General features: G+C 36.4%; 1 protein-coding gene across 7 annotated transcripts in view; it reads left to right on the top strand.

Moving 5' to 3' along the window:
• The window catches only part of BRAF (B-Raf proto-oncogene, serine/threonine kinase), a 185,789-nt gene that overhangs the window by 161,182 nt on the left and 7,980 nt on the right, over positions 1-16,627 (top strand). For 3 of the 7 annotated variants that reach the window (XM_041751552.1, XM_041751547.1, XM_041751549.1), the window contains 4 exons: positions 315-446; positions 8,088-8,222; positions 10,847-10,897; positions 11,786-11,939. In XM_041751552.1, coding sequence (XP_041607486.1) covers positions 315-446; positions 8,088-8,222; positions 10,847-10,897; positions 11,786-11,939 — 472 coding nt within the window. Of the gene's footprint in view, positions 1-314; positions 447-8,087; positions 8,223-10,846; positions 10,898-11,785; positions 12,270-16,627 lie in introns of those variants that run through there. The other 4 variants (XM_041751548.1, XM_041751553.1, XM_041751550.1 and 1 more) reach the window with 2 other exon arrangements.

The following is a 16,627-nucleotide window of genomic DNA, read 5'->3' as shown; positions in this document are numbered from 1 at the left end:
TCTTGATAGAGCTAATCCTGAGAAGGATTCAAATAGCAATAGCAGTATTTTGTACAGAAAGAGGATGGCTGATAAAATTATAAAATCTTCATAATACATGTGGAATCTCAGGTAATACTGCCTCTTTCAGGGCTTACTGAGCATTTTTTTTTCTTAATCAGTTTTATTTCTTTGCCCCTTAATAAGAGAACTGATTGCATATTAGATGGATTATTTAATGACGAAAGCATTGTTCTGGGAATTGTAATCATTTGCTTTTCAGTCTTTTTAGTTGAAGAATAAACAAGAATATTTTTCTTTTTGTGTTCTAATAGGCACCAGAAGTGATCCGAATGCAAGACAAAAACCCATATAGCTTCCAGTCAGATGTATACGCATTTGGGATTGTTCTATATGAATTGATGACAGGGCAGTTACCTTATTCAAACATCAACAACAGGGACCAGGTAAATATTTACCATCTCTTGGGGTTTATTTTACTGTTTGTATAAAGACTCCAGTTTGTTGTAGAAAAGTATTGAGTCCAGAGTAGGCATAAAGGATGGATATCTTAATCTTTGTTACCAGTTTTGGAAACCTTTGGTGGACTGTTGGCAGTGATAGCAGCATGTAAGGCCTTTCCTTGAAATGTCAGTGTTGTCACGGAATGCAGTTGCTGATGGTCTGACTAGAAACCAGAGCTGCCACAGTGGAGAGCGCCCACGTTTCCTGACCACACACAACCAGAAGGAGCTCTGCTGCCATGGCATCTGAGCTTTTGTGCCTTTTATTCTGTCATAGGTTGTGCTGAGCAGGCACTCAGCTATGTGCTTCTTTATATCCATTTCTTTGAAAAGTATTAGTAAGCTTTCTCCATTTTTTTAAAGTTTTTAAAACTAGGTAAATGGAAAGACCATTGTATCATGCTTTCACTTTTCTATACTAAGGCTTTCAATAGGAGGGAATTTTTTTTTACTTCCTTCTTTCTAAATTCCTGTTCTCTGTCCTTCCCCAAAGTTCCTGACAGAGCCTCATGCAGCATTTTGCCTTTTCTATCCCATCCACATTGAGTTCACCAGGACCTTAACACTGACTAAGAAAAAGGAATTGTCTTTACTGACATTATATTGTATACCTCAAGATTTTAAAAGTGTAGGGTGGGGTGGGGGTGGGGGTTATAGAGACATTGCAGCAGTTCCACTCTTCATATATTAGAAAACAATGATCAACCATATAAACTGTGGTTAAATAATATTTATATTTTATACTGTGGCTTGCGTCAGTTTTACCTGGGTAATTTGCTTAAAACTGGAGATTTTGTCTAAAACTAAAAGAGGGGTGCCTAGGTGGCTCAGTCTGTTAAGCATCTGACTCTTGATTTCAGCTCAGATCATGATCACAGTGTCATGAGATCAAGCCCCACATCAGGCTCCATGCTGAGAGTGGAATCTGCTTAGGATCTCTCTCCCTCTCTCATAAATAAATAAATAAATAAATAAATAAATAAATAAATAAATAAATATTTGTAAATAAATAAATATATATATACTCTATATAAAATCTACTCTAGGAGATATATACACACACACACACACACACACACACACACACATATATATATATCTCCCCTAGATTTTGATTACATGGAGTGAGATCCAAGCATTTACATTTTTAATAAGTTTCCCAGGTGATTTTGGTATATACCAAAGTTAAAAATCACCAAGGAATTAAAAAAACTATAAATGGGGCACCTGGGTGGCTCATTGGTTGAGTGTCTGCCTTGGGCTCAGGTGGTGGTCCTGGGTTCCTGGAATCGAGTCTTAAATGTCAGGCTCCCTGCAGGGAGTCTGCTTCTCCCTCTGCCTGTGTCTCTGCCTCTCTGTGCATGTCTCTCATGAATTAATAAATAAAATCTTAAAAAAACAAATACAATAAGGATCCCTGGGTGGCTCGGCAGTTTAGTGCCTGCCTTTGGCCCGGGGCGTGATCCTGGAATCCCAGCCCGCATCAGGCTCCCTACGTGGAGCCTGCTTCTCTCTCTGCCTGTGTCTCTGCTTCTCTCTCTGTCTCTGTGTCTCTCATGAGGTAAATAAATAAAAATCTTAAAAAAAAAACTGTAAATGTTTTGTGTTTTATCATAAACTAATGAAATTATAGTTTTTAATGTATGAATATGTTACTTCATTTAAGTAGTGTGTGTGTTTTGGTCATCAGCTCAAATCTCAGTTTTTTTGGAAATAAGCTCTAAGTATCTTTCTTACTAAGAACATCAGCTATCATATGGTTTCAGAGAAATAATCTCAGTTGTCATGTACATCATATATACTTACTGAATCACCATATGGTCCCTTACCCAGAGTGGTCCTAATTTTATAGTTAAAGAATTTTTCCTAAATGACTGTGTTTCGAGGCACCTGAGTGGCTCAGTGGTTGAGCGTCTACCTTTGGCTCAGGTCCTGCTCCTGGGGTCCTGGAATCAAGTCTCACATCAAGCTCCCCCACAGAGCCTGCTTCTTCCTCTGCTGGTGTCTCTGCCCGCCCCCACCCCCCTCTCATTAATAAATAAATAAAATCTTAAAAAAAAAAAAAAAAAAAGACTGCTTCTACCCAAGTCAATACAGAGCTAATTGGTTAGTTTCTGTTTGGTCTTCCTAATCACTACACAGCTTTAGAATGTTGAATCCTACTTTTGAGTGTAAAAAAAAAAAAATCTGTGACCTGGTTCCTAATTACCTGATATTTTAAGCCTGCATGAAACTTAGATTCAGGATAGGCCAAGCTACTACTAAGGAACATGGTAGAAACATTGCACTTAACTGGACTTGTGACAGATCCTGGGTAACTGAGATGATAGATTTGATGATGGCAGTCTGAAGAGCAGGATTGTTTCTAATTTGCAAGCTTCCTGTACTCTGCCTTTTATAGTCTCATTAACTAGACTATATGACATAATACTCTGTGCCATGTTCACTTTTCCTTTGCATATTACTTTTTTTTTTAAGATTTTTAAATTTATTTTTAGAGGGAATGAGAGCATGAATGGGGGGTAAGGGGAGGGAGAGGGAGCGTCTCAAGCATACTCTCGCTCAGCACGGAGCCCAACACTTGGTTCGACCCTATGACCCTGAGATCGTGACCTGAGCCAGAATCAAGGCAGACATTTAACCAACTGAGCTGCTTAGGCACCCTGCATATTTCTTTTCTATAGGAATTACAAGAGAATTTTAGTTTAGTTTTAGTTGATTTATCAGAAACACCATAAATATGAATCAAAGATCTGGATGAAATCCAGTGAATATCTTTGTTTTAATAAAATAATAAAATTCTGTTATGGAAATGGGTATTATTATCTCCAAAATATAGATAAAAACATCCCAGAGTTCTATACTCATCTACATCTTGGCATTTTAGGTGCTTTATCTTCCATGCAAATATAATAAATAACGTGGCAAGGGCTTTCTCTCCATAAGAGAAATAAGTGAGTGACCAACAGAAGGGTAAGGGCTTTACTAGTTAATTCTTTCTGGTAGTATAGTGAGAGCCTTCTGGAATTTGCCAATCTGAATTGTGTTTGATGAAGAAAAAGAAGGTAGAAGAATGATACACTCTTCTTATCACCCCCAGTCTAATTCATTACTTCTTAGTCTGCTTTCCTCAAATGGCAGTTTCCACGGAACTCCCTCTTGGGAATCAGTAACTCGAGTTATGTTCAATGAAGTAATCCCAGGCTTTGCTCCATCTATCCCCTTGATTTGATTTTTCTTTTCCTCTTTTACTTTGATCTCCATGGCTCTCAGATTGGACTTCTGTTTGAAAATTTAGGAGTACTCTTATTCATGGGAGATAGGACTACTTCTTTACTCTGCACTATAGGAACCACTCCTGTGCGCTCTCACCCCCATATTCTGAAATGGTAGCTTTTGCCTATAAATTAAAACAGGACTCTGGTTAAGCAGCTCGGTATAAAGGCCAACCTTGGACTTGTGACCTGCATGACCTGGTCACTTTACTTCAAGTGTCTGTATTTTCTTTTCTTTCATTTATAAAAATAAGAAATTATACTAAAGAGGGACGCCTGGGTGGTTCAGTCAGTTAAGCATCTGCCTTCTGCTCAGGTCATGATCCTAGCCTCCTGGGATCCAGCCCCACATCCCGCTCCAGGCTCAGCAAGGAGTCTGCTTCCCCAGCTTGTGCGTGCGTGCGCGCTCTCTCTCTCTCTCAAATAAATAAAATCTTAAAAAAAGAAAACAAATCAGACTAAAGAATTCCTTGTGTTTACAAAGATCATATTCTTTACTAAAGCACATCTCTTAGCTCTTCAGAGGATGGACATCCTTATGTTACTTTGCAGAACAGTATGCCTTTCGTTTACCTTACCCGATGCTGAGGTCTAAGAAATTGGTGTCATTTTTTCCCCCTCCTTATCCTTCCATTTCGCTCTCTAATCACCCTGATCTGGGAAGCCCAGGTGGCTCAGTGGTTTAGCGCCGCCTTCAGCCCAGGGCATGATCCTGGAGACCCAGGATCGAGTCCCACATCGGGCTCCCTGCATGGAGCCTGCTTCTCCCTCTGCCTGTGTCTCTGCCTCTCTGTGTCTCTCGTGAATAAATAAATAAAATTTTAAAAAATAATAATAATAATCACCCTGTTCTTCCCTCTTCCAGTGCAGTTTTGCTAAGTTGGGATTAATAATGCATTCATATGAACTAGGTATATTGACACTCTATCCTCATGATTTTCTTTCCTTAGAGCAGAAGTGCTATGTCATCTTGAAGAAAATAACAGAAACTTCTGTCTCATTTTAAGTATATTTCAGTTAGTATTGTTGTATAATAAACCACCCTAAACATAGTGGCTTAAGCAGATTATGAATCTTCAGTTCAAGCTGCTGTCAGTAAGGAAGGTTTATTTTCTGTGTCATATGGTATTGCCTAAGGTACATTAATTGGGTGTTAAAGGCTCCACTTCCAAAATGGCTCATTCACACATCCTACAAGGTGTGGTGCTAGCTGTCCACTGGCAGCTTGGTCAGGGCCAAGGGCAGGGGGCTTCAGTTCTCCATATGGGCCTTTCTGTGGAGATTTTGTTCATAGAAAGCGTGGACTTGGTTACAGGCTGGTGGCTGGGTTCTTTTTCTTCCTCTGGTGGCTGGTTCTAAAACATAAGATCTCAAGAGGTAAGAGATAGGAAATGAAAGTACCAGTGTTTTATCAACACGCAAATTATTTTAATAAAAAAATTTTTAGGGATCCCTGGGTGGCGCAGCGGTTTAGCACCTGCCTTTGGCCCAGGGCTCGATCCTGGAGACCCGGGATCGAATCCCACATCGGGCTCCCGGTGCATGGAGCCTGCTTCTCCCTCTGCCTGTGTCTCTGTCTCTCTCTCTCTGTGTGTGACTATCATAAATAAATAAAATAAATAAATAAATAAAAAATTTTAAAGCACTATGTGATATTGAGGGTGAAAAAGATGAATAAAAACACAGGCCGTGCTGTCACTGGAATTCACCAGTCTGCTGAGGCAGTATAGGGGGGCGATATTGAGGATGAGCAGACACTGTGAATGAAGGTGCAGAGATGCCAGGAGGGCTAAATGTGGTTTGAGCATGAAATTAGCCAGTCAGTCCCAGAATTTCAAATTGAGCTGCTGATTTTATCATGTCCGTGCTACTTAAATCTAGTATACATGAATTATCAGGGTAAGTCTTCCCTTGAAGTAATTGTAAAGATTGTGATTTCCTTTATATTTTATTAACATTTCAAAATAAAGCTGTTAGAGCTTCTTTTAAATGTATCCAATGAAATCTAAAAGCCATCCTGACTTGATACCTACCATCTGTGTAAAAAAACAGATTCGATAACTTTTGGAAGTTTTTCTCTTCGAAGAAACATTTTTATGCTTTCAAGGCTTTTATTGATCACTCAAGTTACATCTCTGCAACAAAAATAAGGATTTAAATTTAGAATTAAAAAATATATATATTTCCTGGGACTCCTAGGTGGCTCAGTGGTTGAGCATCTGCCTTTGTCTCAGGGCATAATCACGAAGTCCCAGGATCGAGTCCTGCATCGGGCTCCCCAACAGGAGCTTGCTTCTCCCTCTGCCTGTGTCTCTGTCTCCCTCTTTCTGTCTCTCATGAATAAATAAATAAAATCTTAAAAAAAAATAGTTACGTTTACAAATTTTTTTAAAAAGGAAATATTAATGAACAACATGGGTTTTTCTCATCAGTTCATGTATATATTTGTGGGTAAATAGAGTTTTGCTAAAGTGAGGTAGGACTTAGCATCAGTTCCTTTCCTTGTTTTATTTTTAAGGAAGTAAGCACTGAAAACTCCTGTTCAATTAGATACAAAGATGAGAAAGTCAGGCGTTTGTTGTACCCACATGCACAGTTCAGTGGTCCCCAAGACCATACTCAGATTCAGCCATTCAGTAAGTCTCAGAACTCCCTCCAAGTTGACAACAGTCAAGGGAAGAGGTACATAGGACAGAATTGAAGAACATTCCATGTGTGGAGGTCCTAGTGTTCTTCTCTCAATGTAATTGTGGACAGCATCTGAATTCTTCTGGCAGCATTGTGTGACAACGTGTAGAGTATTGCCAAACACAGAAACTCGAAAGTCCAGAGTTATCACCAGGGCTCGGGGTCAGGTAAATATGGTTGACCACCTCTGTGGCTCCTTAGTTTTTAGCCCCTCTGGAGGTCAAGCTCAATGTCCCTTCTATAAATCACATTTATGGCATAGACCATCCAGCATAGCCAAAGGCCTCCAGGTGAACAAAAGGACTCTTCTCAGGCAGGGCATTCCAGAAGTATAGGGATTACTTCCCAGGAGCCAAAGGCAAAAGCCAGCCCTCCCTCTGGGCAAGATTAATTCTTTACTATAAAGTATATCACTCAGTTATTTGAACTTACTTCTACAATGTACCCAAAATTACATAATTTGTCAGTAAATTTTATAATTAGCTGACAATTCAACTAATCTTGCTGCAAGCAAAAGAATTGGAAACCGGCTGTCTTGCAAAGGGATTTGTTACCCATTCATTAGAGCCTAGTTAAATACCAGTATCTGTTAAGTGTCCGCTTGGTACCCAGCAGTTTTACCTCTTGGAATAATGTGTACTATAGTTAAATTTTATGTTGGGTAAAAAAAGTGTGCCTTTTATAAAGTAGGAAAAGGGCAGTTATAGAGGGGAGATGGGAAAGGAGGATAAGCTTTATACCTCCACTTTAGTGGCTCTTGGGCAAATCAGCTTATAGTTAAACAAAAGTTGCTATAGCACCAAACAGGAAATAATATAAAGTTAGGGTATCAGACTTGACTGTTTCTAAAGTTTATAAACTCTGCCCTGTATGTAACAGGATTTCTTGTGTGTGTGTAACAGGATTTCTTACAGGCTCTCTCCACCTACCCTCTAGTCTGTGCCTGTATGACTTGTTCTCTCTAAGATCAAAATCCCCTCTCTTCACAGAGTCCCAAGACGCCTGATGTCTGTTTCTGTTCGTTCTCAAAACAGGCAAAAATGAGAAAATTAAATCAGAAACAGTGTTCATCTCTGCATCTAGGGAAGACAAGCCTTTTTACTTTATTAAACAGAAAACTTAATTCCCAAGGTGGTTTATCTTCTTTTTCTTCGGAGGAGGCTCTGATTCTCAGACCTACATTACTACATGCACCATTTCTAACATTTCCTCAACAAACGAATTTGTTGCCAAAACAACTGCTAAAAAGCTTAGCTTTTTTTGGTTCTTGCTACATATATATAGAGGACTTGTGATGCCCAACAAGTACTCAATAAATACTCAATAAATTACTTTAAGTAGAATAGAGGCACAGTCCGATCTGATTACCCTGGCAGTGGGAAATGGATAAGGACAGACTGGAAGCCTGGAGAGCAATAAGAACTTTACAGTAGTCTAGCGGTCCTGAAGATTTCAGCTTACAGCCCACAATATGATGTAGGGGATGCATTGTGTTTCTTTTTATTGAAGTACAGTGTACATGCAGAAAAATGCGCTGCTTGTTGAGTTTTCTATGTTTATGTATTTTTCAGTTCATCAACAAGGTTGTATGATTTATTGTTTTTTTTTTTCCCTTGCCCAGATAATTTTTATGGTGGGACGAGGATATCTTTCTCCAGATCTCAGTAAGGTACGGAGTAACTGTCCAAAAGCCATGAAGAGATTGATGGCAGAGTGCCTAAAAAAGAAAAGAGATGAGAGGCCACTCTTTCCCCAAGTAAGAAGCTTTATGTTACCTAAGAGGATAGGCTAATACTCAGATGTAGATTTTTAAATAATAGTTTCTAGAGCATACAGTTTGTATTTTGTGAATTTGGATTCCATGTGATTATGTGCAGGCAGCAGATAAGTAATCACATAAAGATGATTTTATGAATTTGAATGGTGGTACATCTAGAAATTTGGAATCTCAGTACAAAATATTCAGAAAGACTTTGATTTTGTCTAGCAGTTCTCAGACTTTTTTGGTCTCACAATCCATTTACACACTTAAAAATTATTGAAAACCCCCAAAGAACTTTTGTTTATATAAGTAATAATTGCCATTTTAGAAATTGAAACTAAGTTTTAAAAATATTTATAAGTTTAATTAAACATAATAAAACCATTACATGTTAAATAACACCTTTGTAAAACAACTGTATTTTCCCAGACAACAGAATTAATGAAAAGAATGGCATCATTTTACCTTTTTTGCAAATCTCTGCAAAAAAAAAGACATCTGGATTCTCTGCACTTGTGATGTTGCAATATTTTGCATGATGTAGCCTCTGAAAACTCCACTTACACTTGCAAAATAATGACAGTAAAAAGGCAAATAATACCTTGGTGTTATTATGAACATAGTTTTTCTTTTCTTTTTTTTTTTTTTGAACATAGTTTTTCTACATATTACACTTTGAGAACTGCTGCTTCAGTTCCTCCTGGTGGTAAAACATTCCCAGCTTCCCTTTAATACTGAGTCTGAAAAAAAAACAAAACAAAACACTGAGTCTGTTGGAGGAGCATTTTCAAATAGGGCAAAAAGTTGCCACCTATTGGCACTGTCTGCCTTTCTCTGATTCTTGGAAAATTACCATCGCTTTTTATCTTTTCCTGGCATAAGGCTAAAGCCCTTACATTAACAATCTTTAATAAACCTCACAAACTGCAACTAAGTACATGAAGAAGCTGAGAAAGTTTCGATTGTGATGCTCAGGAAGTTCCTGATAGCGCTGTATAAACGAGTCTTGATAAATCAGTACAAGTTTCAGAGGGGTAGGACTGACTCTGTAATTACTAGCTATCATAATTACTGAGTTGGTCTTTCTTGAACCTTATTATGCTTTTAAATACCCACTCCTAGCTGAATCTCCTAAGACAAAAGTCACTGTTACAGGAATACATGAATCTGTTATTCCCATCTAACGCATTAAAGATTGAATTTGTGATTTTAACAAGTCTCTAATGGGCTATCTCAGAGTGGGTAGATACATGTTTTACATATTGGAATTCTAAGTTACTATTTCTTCGAGGAAGAGTTTTTTGTTTTTTTTTTTTCAACCCAGAAAACTGCTGGTTGTTTAAAACTATCAAAGTAAAAGGACCAGTGTTGTTGGCCAATATCAGCAGGACCCTGGTATCACATTCTATTTTCATAGTCCAGGTACTAGAGTTCCCTGTTTAACATGCTTGATGTATATTAATAATGTAAATTATATCCACAGGCCCACTTTTTTATTTTAAGATTTTATTTTTTTAAGTAATCTCTACACCCAGATTTGGGCTCAAACTTACAACCCCCAAGATAAGAGTTGCACACCCTATCAACTGAGCCAGCCAGGCACCCCTTATAGTCCTTCTTTTTAAGTGGTATTCAAGGGGACAAAATGTTTATACTTCTAAATATAAATTCTTTGTGTGGTATCTGAAAATGAAATGGATATCTGAATTTTTCAGATTGCTGAGGGATGCTCGTTTTAAGTATTATTTTTAACTTTTCATTACAAGATCTCTTTTCACACTATACAGAAACACAAATTTCAGATGGCTAAAGATTTATATATGTGAAAAACATAACTATAAGAAGTCATTTTTATTGACCTTCAGGTAGGAAAAGCTTTCCTAATAATAATAAGCAAGAAGCGAAAATCCAGAAATGATAAAGGAAAGATCAGCAAGTCTGACCACCTTAAAAGTTTTTAAAATTCTGTGTAATAAAAATACTATTGAAAAGTAAACACAAAAAATAATTATAGCATGTATAACAAAGCATAAATACTGGTATTATGTAAAGGCCTCCTCCAAATCAATAAGTAAAAAAGATAATAGAAAATGAGCAAAGCATATGAACTGGTGATTCACACAAATACAAATGGTGAATGAGCTTAGGATGTTAAAAGTTCTGGGACAGTCAATAAAATGCAGAGTAACAGTGAAACACGTTTTGATTTTCTCTCTCAGATTGGCAGTATCCAGCATTGGGAACCGTGTTGGGAAGTAAGAAGGGCCCTCCTTATAAATTTTTTAACAGTATTATTGGGATTGTAAATTGGTTTGGCCTCTTTAAAGGACTTGGTACAATTCATAAACTCCAAATATATATACATTTTGCTCTGGTAATTCCACTCTTAAAAACGTATACTACAGAACCTGCTTCCACAAGTGCTCAGATACATACGAGAATGCTTATCATAATAGGAAAAATTAAAGACATAGAGATCAAGGTAGCTCTCTAGATGGCATGGAAGTTAGCGAGGGGAAAGAAAAGCAACACAGAAAAATATGTGTAGTATGATACCACTTGGATGGTGGTGAGGGTGGGGATGGGCTCTGTTTTCATATGTGCATGTTTATGCATAGGAAAGGTCCAGAAGAAAGTATAGACTCTTTAACAGTGGTTACCTCTGGAAGGTAGGACTTATACTTTTTCTGTATTATTTGAATTTTTATTTGTGTGTTATGCTTGTAATTGAAGATGTTTTGTAACATTGCTTCTTTGCCTTATACTAATCATACAGATTACAGTTTAACTTTTTAAAAAGTTTTGGTAGCTCAGAAACATAATAATAGTAATGGCTGCTAAAGTTTTATTGAGTTCTTACTATATGCCAGGCATTGTGCCAAGCCTACACGTATGTCTCATGATTATGAACATCCATTATACTGTCTGCCTTCAAGAGTTATAACCCGTTTCTCTGTACCTTAAACTATGTGGAGTTTCTGCGTTTTGTGTGTTGGTGTCTATTTGTAGTTTGCCTGTCTTTTCCACTCTTGGATTGTCACCTGTCACTTCTCACTCCTATGCCACTAGCAGTGTGGGTCATCAGGTCCTACTTTTAATTATGTTGTGGAAGACATTCCCCCATTACTAAGTTTCTTAAAGAATGAGTTGCTCTGATGATTGTGTTTGTGAAGTCACCCACTGCTTTACTGATTGATGCTTCATCTTCTTCCCAAAAGGGACTGCGGTCTGGGAGAAATAGATATATAATTGGTTTAAAACTTATTATTATTTACTGTTCCAAGGCTGGCAAATGATCTAAAATATAAATAAAAGCTAACTATAGGTTATTTTCCCCATTCATTTTACAGAGATTAAAATTATAGGAGTTTGGTCGTTCTCTTTTCTTTGTAAGGAAAAATACCAGTTTCTTAAGTATTTTTTCAGGCATTTAGGATAAACCAAAAACAATGTAAGATTTCAGGTGCTTTCTTGTAAAGTATGATGGGGATTTTAAAGATTAATAACACCTAGATTTTCATTCTACCTTTTTTCTTTTTTTCCTTTTCCTTTTTTAGATTCTCGCCTCTATTGAGCTGCTGGCCCGCTCATTGCCAAAAATTCACCGCAGTGCATCAGAACCCTCCTTGAATCGGGCTGGCTTCCAAACAGAGGATTTTAGTCTCTATGCTTGTGCTTCTCCAAAAACACCCATCCAGGCAGGGGGATACGGTGCGTTTCCTGTCCACTGAAACAAATTAGAGTGTGCGAGTATAGGGCATAGGGACCAAGGAAATGAAAATATGTTTGTTTATATATTTGCTAAATTTAATAAGATCTTTTTTAAAAACGATGAGCCAAAGAATGAGTAGGTTTTTAAAGACTAGGTATCATTATTTCCAAATCTAAAATGTAAATTTAGCTTTGGATTTTCAGCATCCAAGCATTTTATAAAATGCACAGACATGGCTAAACATTTGTAGTACCTCTTTCAGAGGCTTTACTTCCTGTTCCACATCTGTTTATGAGCTTATTCTAATTATTAAACTTCATTTAAACTTTTCTCATGCACCTTTTGTTGTTGGCTATCACATGTCCATTAGGGAGTCCCAAGAACAGCACCACTCCTGTGCAGGGATTTGCAGGTGGACGGTGACAGTAGATTAGCCTGTGTTAGGCAAGGCAATCCAAACAGATCTAATTAAAAACTTACGAGAGTTGAATAAGTTATTTTTATTCTTAATATTATTTTCTATAACTTTTTATTATAATTTGGAAAATATGGATGTCCTTTATTCCTCAAAGCTGTAGACTGAATTTCTTTTTACAAATTACGAGTGCAGGTAACCAAAGATATTGCTTAGGAATGACATATTTGACATGAGTAATATGCTTGAACCTTGGATTTTTAGTGACGAATGTTAAAAATTGGAGTTCTTTTTAAATAATATTTTCCCATACATTAAGGATGTCTTATACACATAGAAGTTGAATTTCCTTACAGATGCATTGTTTCCTCCTCCCCCAGAAAAGCTTCATAGAATTCTGTGAGAAGCTTTGGGTTTGTTTGTTTAGATATCTTTAGTTACCAAACAACCAAGTAGTGGACTTCTTAAAAATTATTATTACTTTAGATTGTACATACCTCTCATGATACCTGTTTTAACAATCACCTTATCCATGTGTCATAAAATTCTTGTGCTCCTTATATTCTTTGCCCAGCAGGGTTCTTATGAATGAATGCTATTCTTTTTTTTTTTTTCTGTAGCCTATGTAGCCTACTGTGTGAAGTATTTATTAGTGCTTTCTAATATTTACCTTTTCTTGTGTAGAAAATGACTGTACTGTGGCAGTCAGTATACTCTTACTATGAGCCAGAATCTTACTGGGAATCAAAAGTGAAAGGAGCAGTATCACTGTCATCTTACCAAAGAAATTATCATGTCTACTTCAAAGTCAGCACCAAAAGCCAGCCACTTAAATACATTTTCATTTATTTAATTTAGAACTATGATGATTTTTAAATATAACTGGTGGTTCGGGGCTATACAGGCACATAGACAACATCTGTGTTTAATATCATCCTTTGAAGCCAATAAGAAAATTGGGAAGACTTTAGTGATAATTTAGTTTTTAAATATCACAAATAAGTTTTTAAAATACTTTATTAATTTGAATGGATGAGATTTCATCCAGGAAAACTAGTCAGTGAGAAGAAGCATGGCATACCTTTTGCCTCTCATTTGGGTAGTTTGAAATAAGTAATGCCATTCATGTTGCTCAAAATTGATTCATGCCTTTCAATTAGGCAAGAGTAGTGGAAAAGAACCTCTCTCGTGTTTTCAAAAATAAGAAAGAGGAAGGCATGAAAGAATGGAACCTGTTGGAAAAAAGATTTTAAATTAGTGCAGGATTTCTAAATCCTCTAATTACTAAATAGAGTTTTGTCCATCACGAATTGAATAGCAAGCATGTAGCTAACAAAGTTTTTACATTGGTCACTGGAATGCACAAAGGTTTGGACATTCTAAGGCACAAGAGTCAAAGGATCTTTTTACTGATCAAACTCTTTCTATAGTTCCTCAGTGTACTTGCTTCACTCATATTGTCCTTTCTTTGCTCACTCCTTTTTTCTGCCCCTATAATTCCCCACACGGACCACTGCCCATCTCCCCACTCTCTGCATTTGACTCTTTTCAGTCTGCTTTGCAGAAGGCATTGCTGGGCTCTTAGAATCTTAGAACAGCTCAGAAATTCCTTTATGCCACCTTGCAAGTTTCAGTGGCCTTCAAAGGGCCACCTAGCAGTTTTCTTTCCAAACTGAGCCCACTAGGAGTGTTGGTGGAAGGACATGAACAATATGGTAGGGCAAAATGTTCATTAAGTAACATGGATGCAGAGAAGTAGGGAGCATATTCTAGACATACGGTAGTCTCTGTTTCTGTTGTTTGTTTTATACTGCATTTTAGATATATTCTCCAAATAAAAATATCATTTTCCTAACTATATGTAGAGTTAACCTTTCTGATTACGTAATTGAAACAGAAAGACGTTCATTCTCTTATGACTGATTGCTTTTATTCCTAAAACCTCAGCCCACAGATTTTTTTATTAAAGTTGATTTCCTTTTTCAGCAGGCACCCTTTTTTGTAAAATTTGTTTTATAGTTTAGAAGTTTTACTGGTCAGTGACGGGAACTAAGATTTTTCTTCTTGATTTTAAGTAGTTTAGGGATCACAGCACATAAATGCTTTAGGTTATTTTCAGGTATTAAATGTTGTATTAGCCATTTACATTCTAAGCATTAGTTAAAATCATTCTCTTTAAATAGTGACTAACACACCAGCTTAAATGGCCTGTCTCAAGTGAGTCCCTCAATTTAAGGAAATGAGCTGCTTTTTTTTTTTAATATTATGAAATGGGTACTTCAGAGTAAAACACTGTCAGTTACAGTCCTATTAGATTGAGAATTATTAAGTATTTCTAGAGTACTTTTTATTTTACTCCATATTTCATCGCTCCTGTGGTAATTTCTCTTAAAATTTAAGAAGTCCAGTGTGTCTGAGCCAGAATGTTTGTCATATTTTTGAAACTTCGTAAAAGGTCACCACAAAGAAAGAGAGAATTACTCTGGTTTCAAATGAATGCCCCCCTACATCTAAAACAGTGATCGATTTCTGTGCAAATTGATTTTTCACAGCGTATTTTATCTTGAAGAAGTATATAGCAAATTACATGTATAATAGCCGCTGAAATACATTCAATTCAGGAATAAAAGGTAATTATGTAATATCTTAAAACTAGTTAGTAAAATCCTTAGATTTCAAATAAACAAATCTTAATATTTGAGATATTCGAAATCACAGGGCCTTCCCAAATGTTCTCTACCTTAATCTTAAATAAAGTCAAATGGAAAACAGAACTTAGGTTATTCTCAACCAGAAAGGTTAAAAAAAATTTTTTTTTCATTTTGGCCTCTGATTTTTCAGGCAATAATTAACATACCAAAATTTTCAAAAAGTCATGTAGTATCCTGGATGTTTCATTTCAAGTAATTCTTACCTCAAATAAAATAGGATAGGAGGTGGGATAATAGAGATTTCTGGATATGCAAGAAGGAGTATGCCTTTTTCCCCAAAAGCAGATCCATTGCCTGTTAGGCCCATCTTTCCTTAAATTTCTCCGTGATTTCAGGACATATATAGAAAGAGTTTTATTTTATTGATCCATAAACTCTTGAGTTCTTTTTGTCTTTTTTTATTCCTAAATCTAAAGTCTGCTTATGAAATAATAACTGCATTCCGTTAGAAGCAGTAGACAATGGTAAGATGGTCTTCAGTGTTTGCTTTATTAGTATCTGATTTGGAGTTTGTTGGTACAAGTTTGTACTTTGGGAGACTGTTTTGTGATTTTTTTTTTTTAAAGGCTAACCTTTTAAGTTTGTAGAGTAGAACACTCTACAAAGTGGGATGTCTAATTATCGTAATTGGAAGCACATGACGATTTTTTAAAGTTATTTTTTAATGTGGTATATAAGATCTGACATAGAATTTTATCACTTTTGATATTCTCACTTAATAGGTTAAAGTCTAGCCATATTCTAAAAACTGGAAGATTTTTTAAAAAAATAAAGATTTGCAAGTAAATCCTATTTTCACATTGACTTCCTTTAATGAGATTCAGATTCTGCAGGATACAGTGACTACTAATTAGAATGTTGAAAATTACCTTAAAGAAATATATGAAAATACTAGAAAAAATAGCAACCTTCAAACCACAGTGTACTTAAACCATAAGCAAAGGTAGTGTGAATGTTTATAGATTTCTAGTCTCTGTTCACAAAATAGTCTTCTGTGGTTATATTCTTCATAATTGGCTCTCTGTGGTCTTAGTGACTTGGCTTTTTTTTTTTTTTTTTTTTTTTTAATCAATGCCATACTCCCTCCCTAGTCTTTTTAACTTTAAATATGAGGTAATGATTCTTTTATCCTTCCTTGATCTTTTGACTCACAATACTGTGGTTACTTGCTTGGTGAAAGGAATCCTTAAATAGAAAGAGATAGTATCACCATCTGCAATCCAATTAGTATTAATACTCAGAGTGGGAAAATAAATTATTATTGAAAATTATTTCAGGGTATATTCATTGTTAAGACCACCCCCACCCCCAGACTTGCATCGTAACAGTACCATTTTCTAGCTGTGAGATACCAGGCAAATTACTCCACCATTCTAAACCCACGCTTGCTCCTTTGTAAGTTTAGAGAAGTAATAGCACTTGCCTTATAGTGATTATGAGGCTTAGATGCAAATATATGTAAAGCATTCAGTGAGGCACCTGACCTATAACAGGTACTCAGATGGTTGCTAATATTATCAGCCTGTGATCTGGGGGTTCAGTCAGCCAGTCATTAGCAATC

Source organism: Vulpes lagopus, chromosome 4 (genome assembly GCF_018345385.1).
Source record: "Vulpes lagopus strain Blue_001 chromosome 4, ASM1834538v1, whole genome shotgun sequence".
NCBI classification, from domain to species: Eukaryota; Metazoa; Chordata; class Mammalia; order Carnivora; family Canidae; genus Vulpes; species Vulpes lagopus.
The sequence above is the reverse complement of the archived record's forward strand: the minus strand, read 5'-3'. Positions and strand labels throughout refer to the sequence as shown.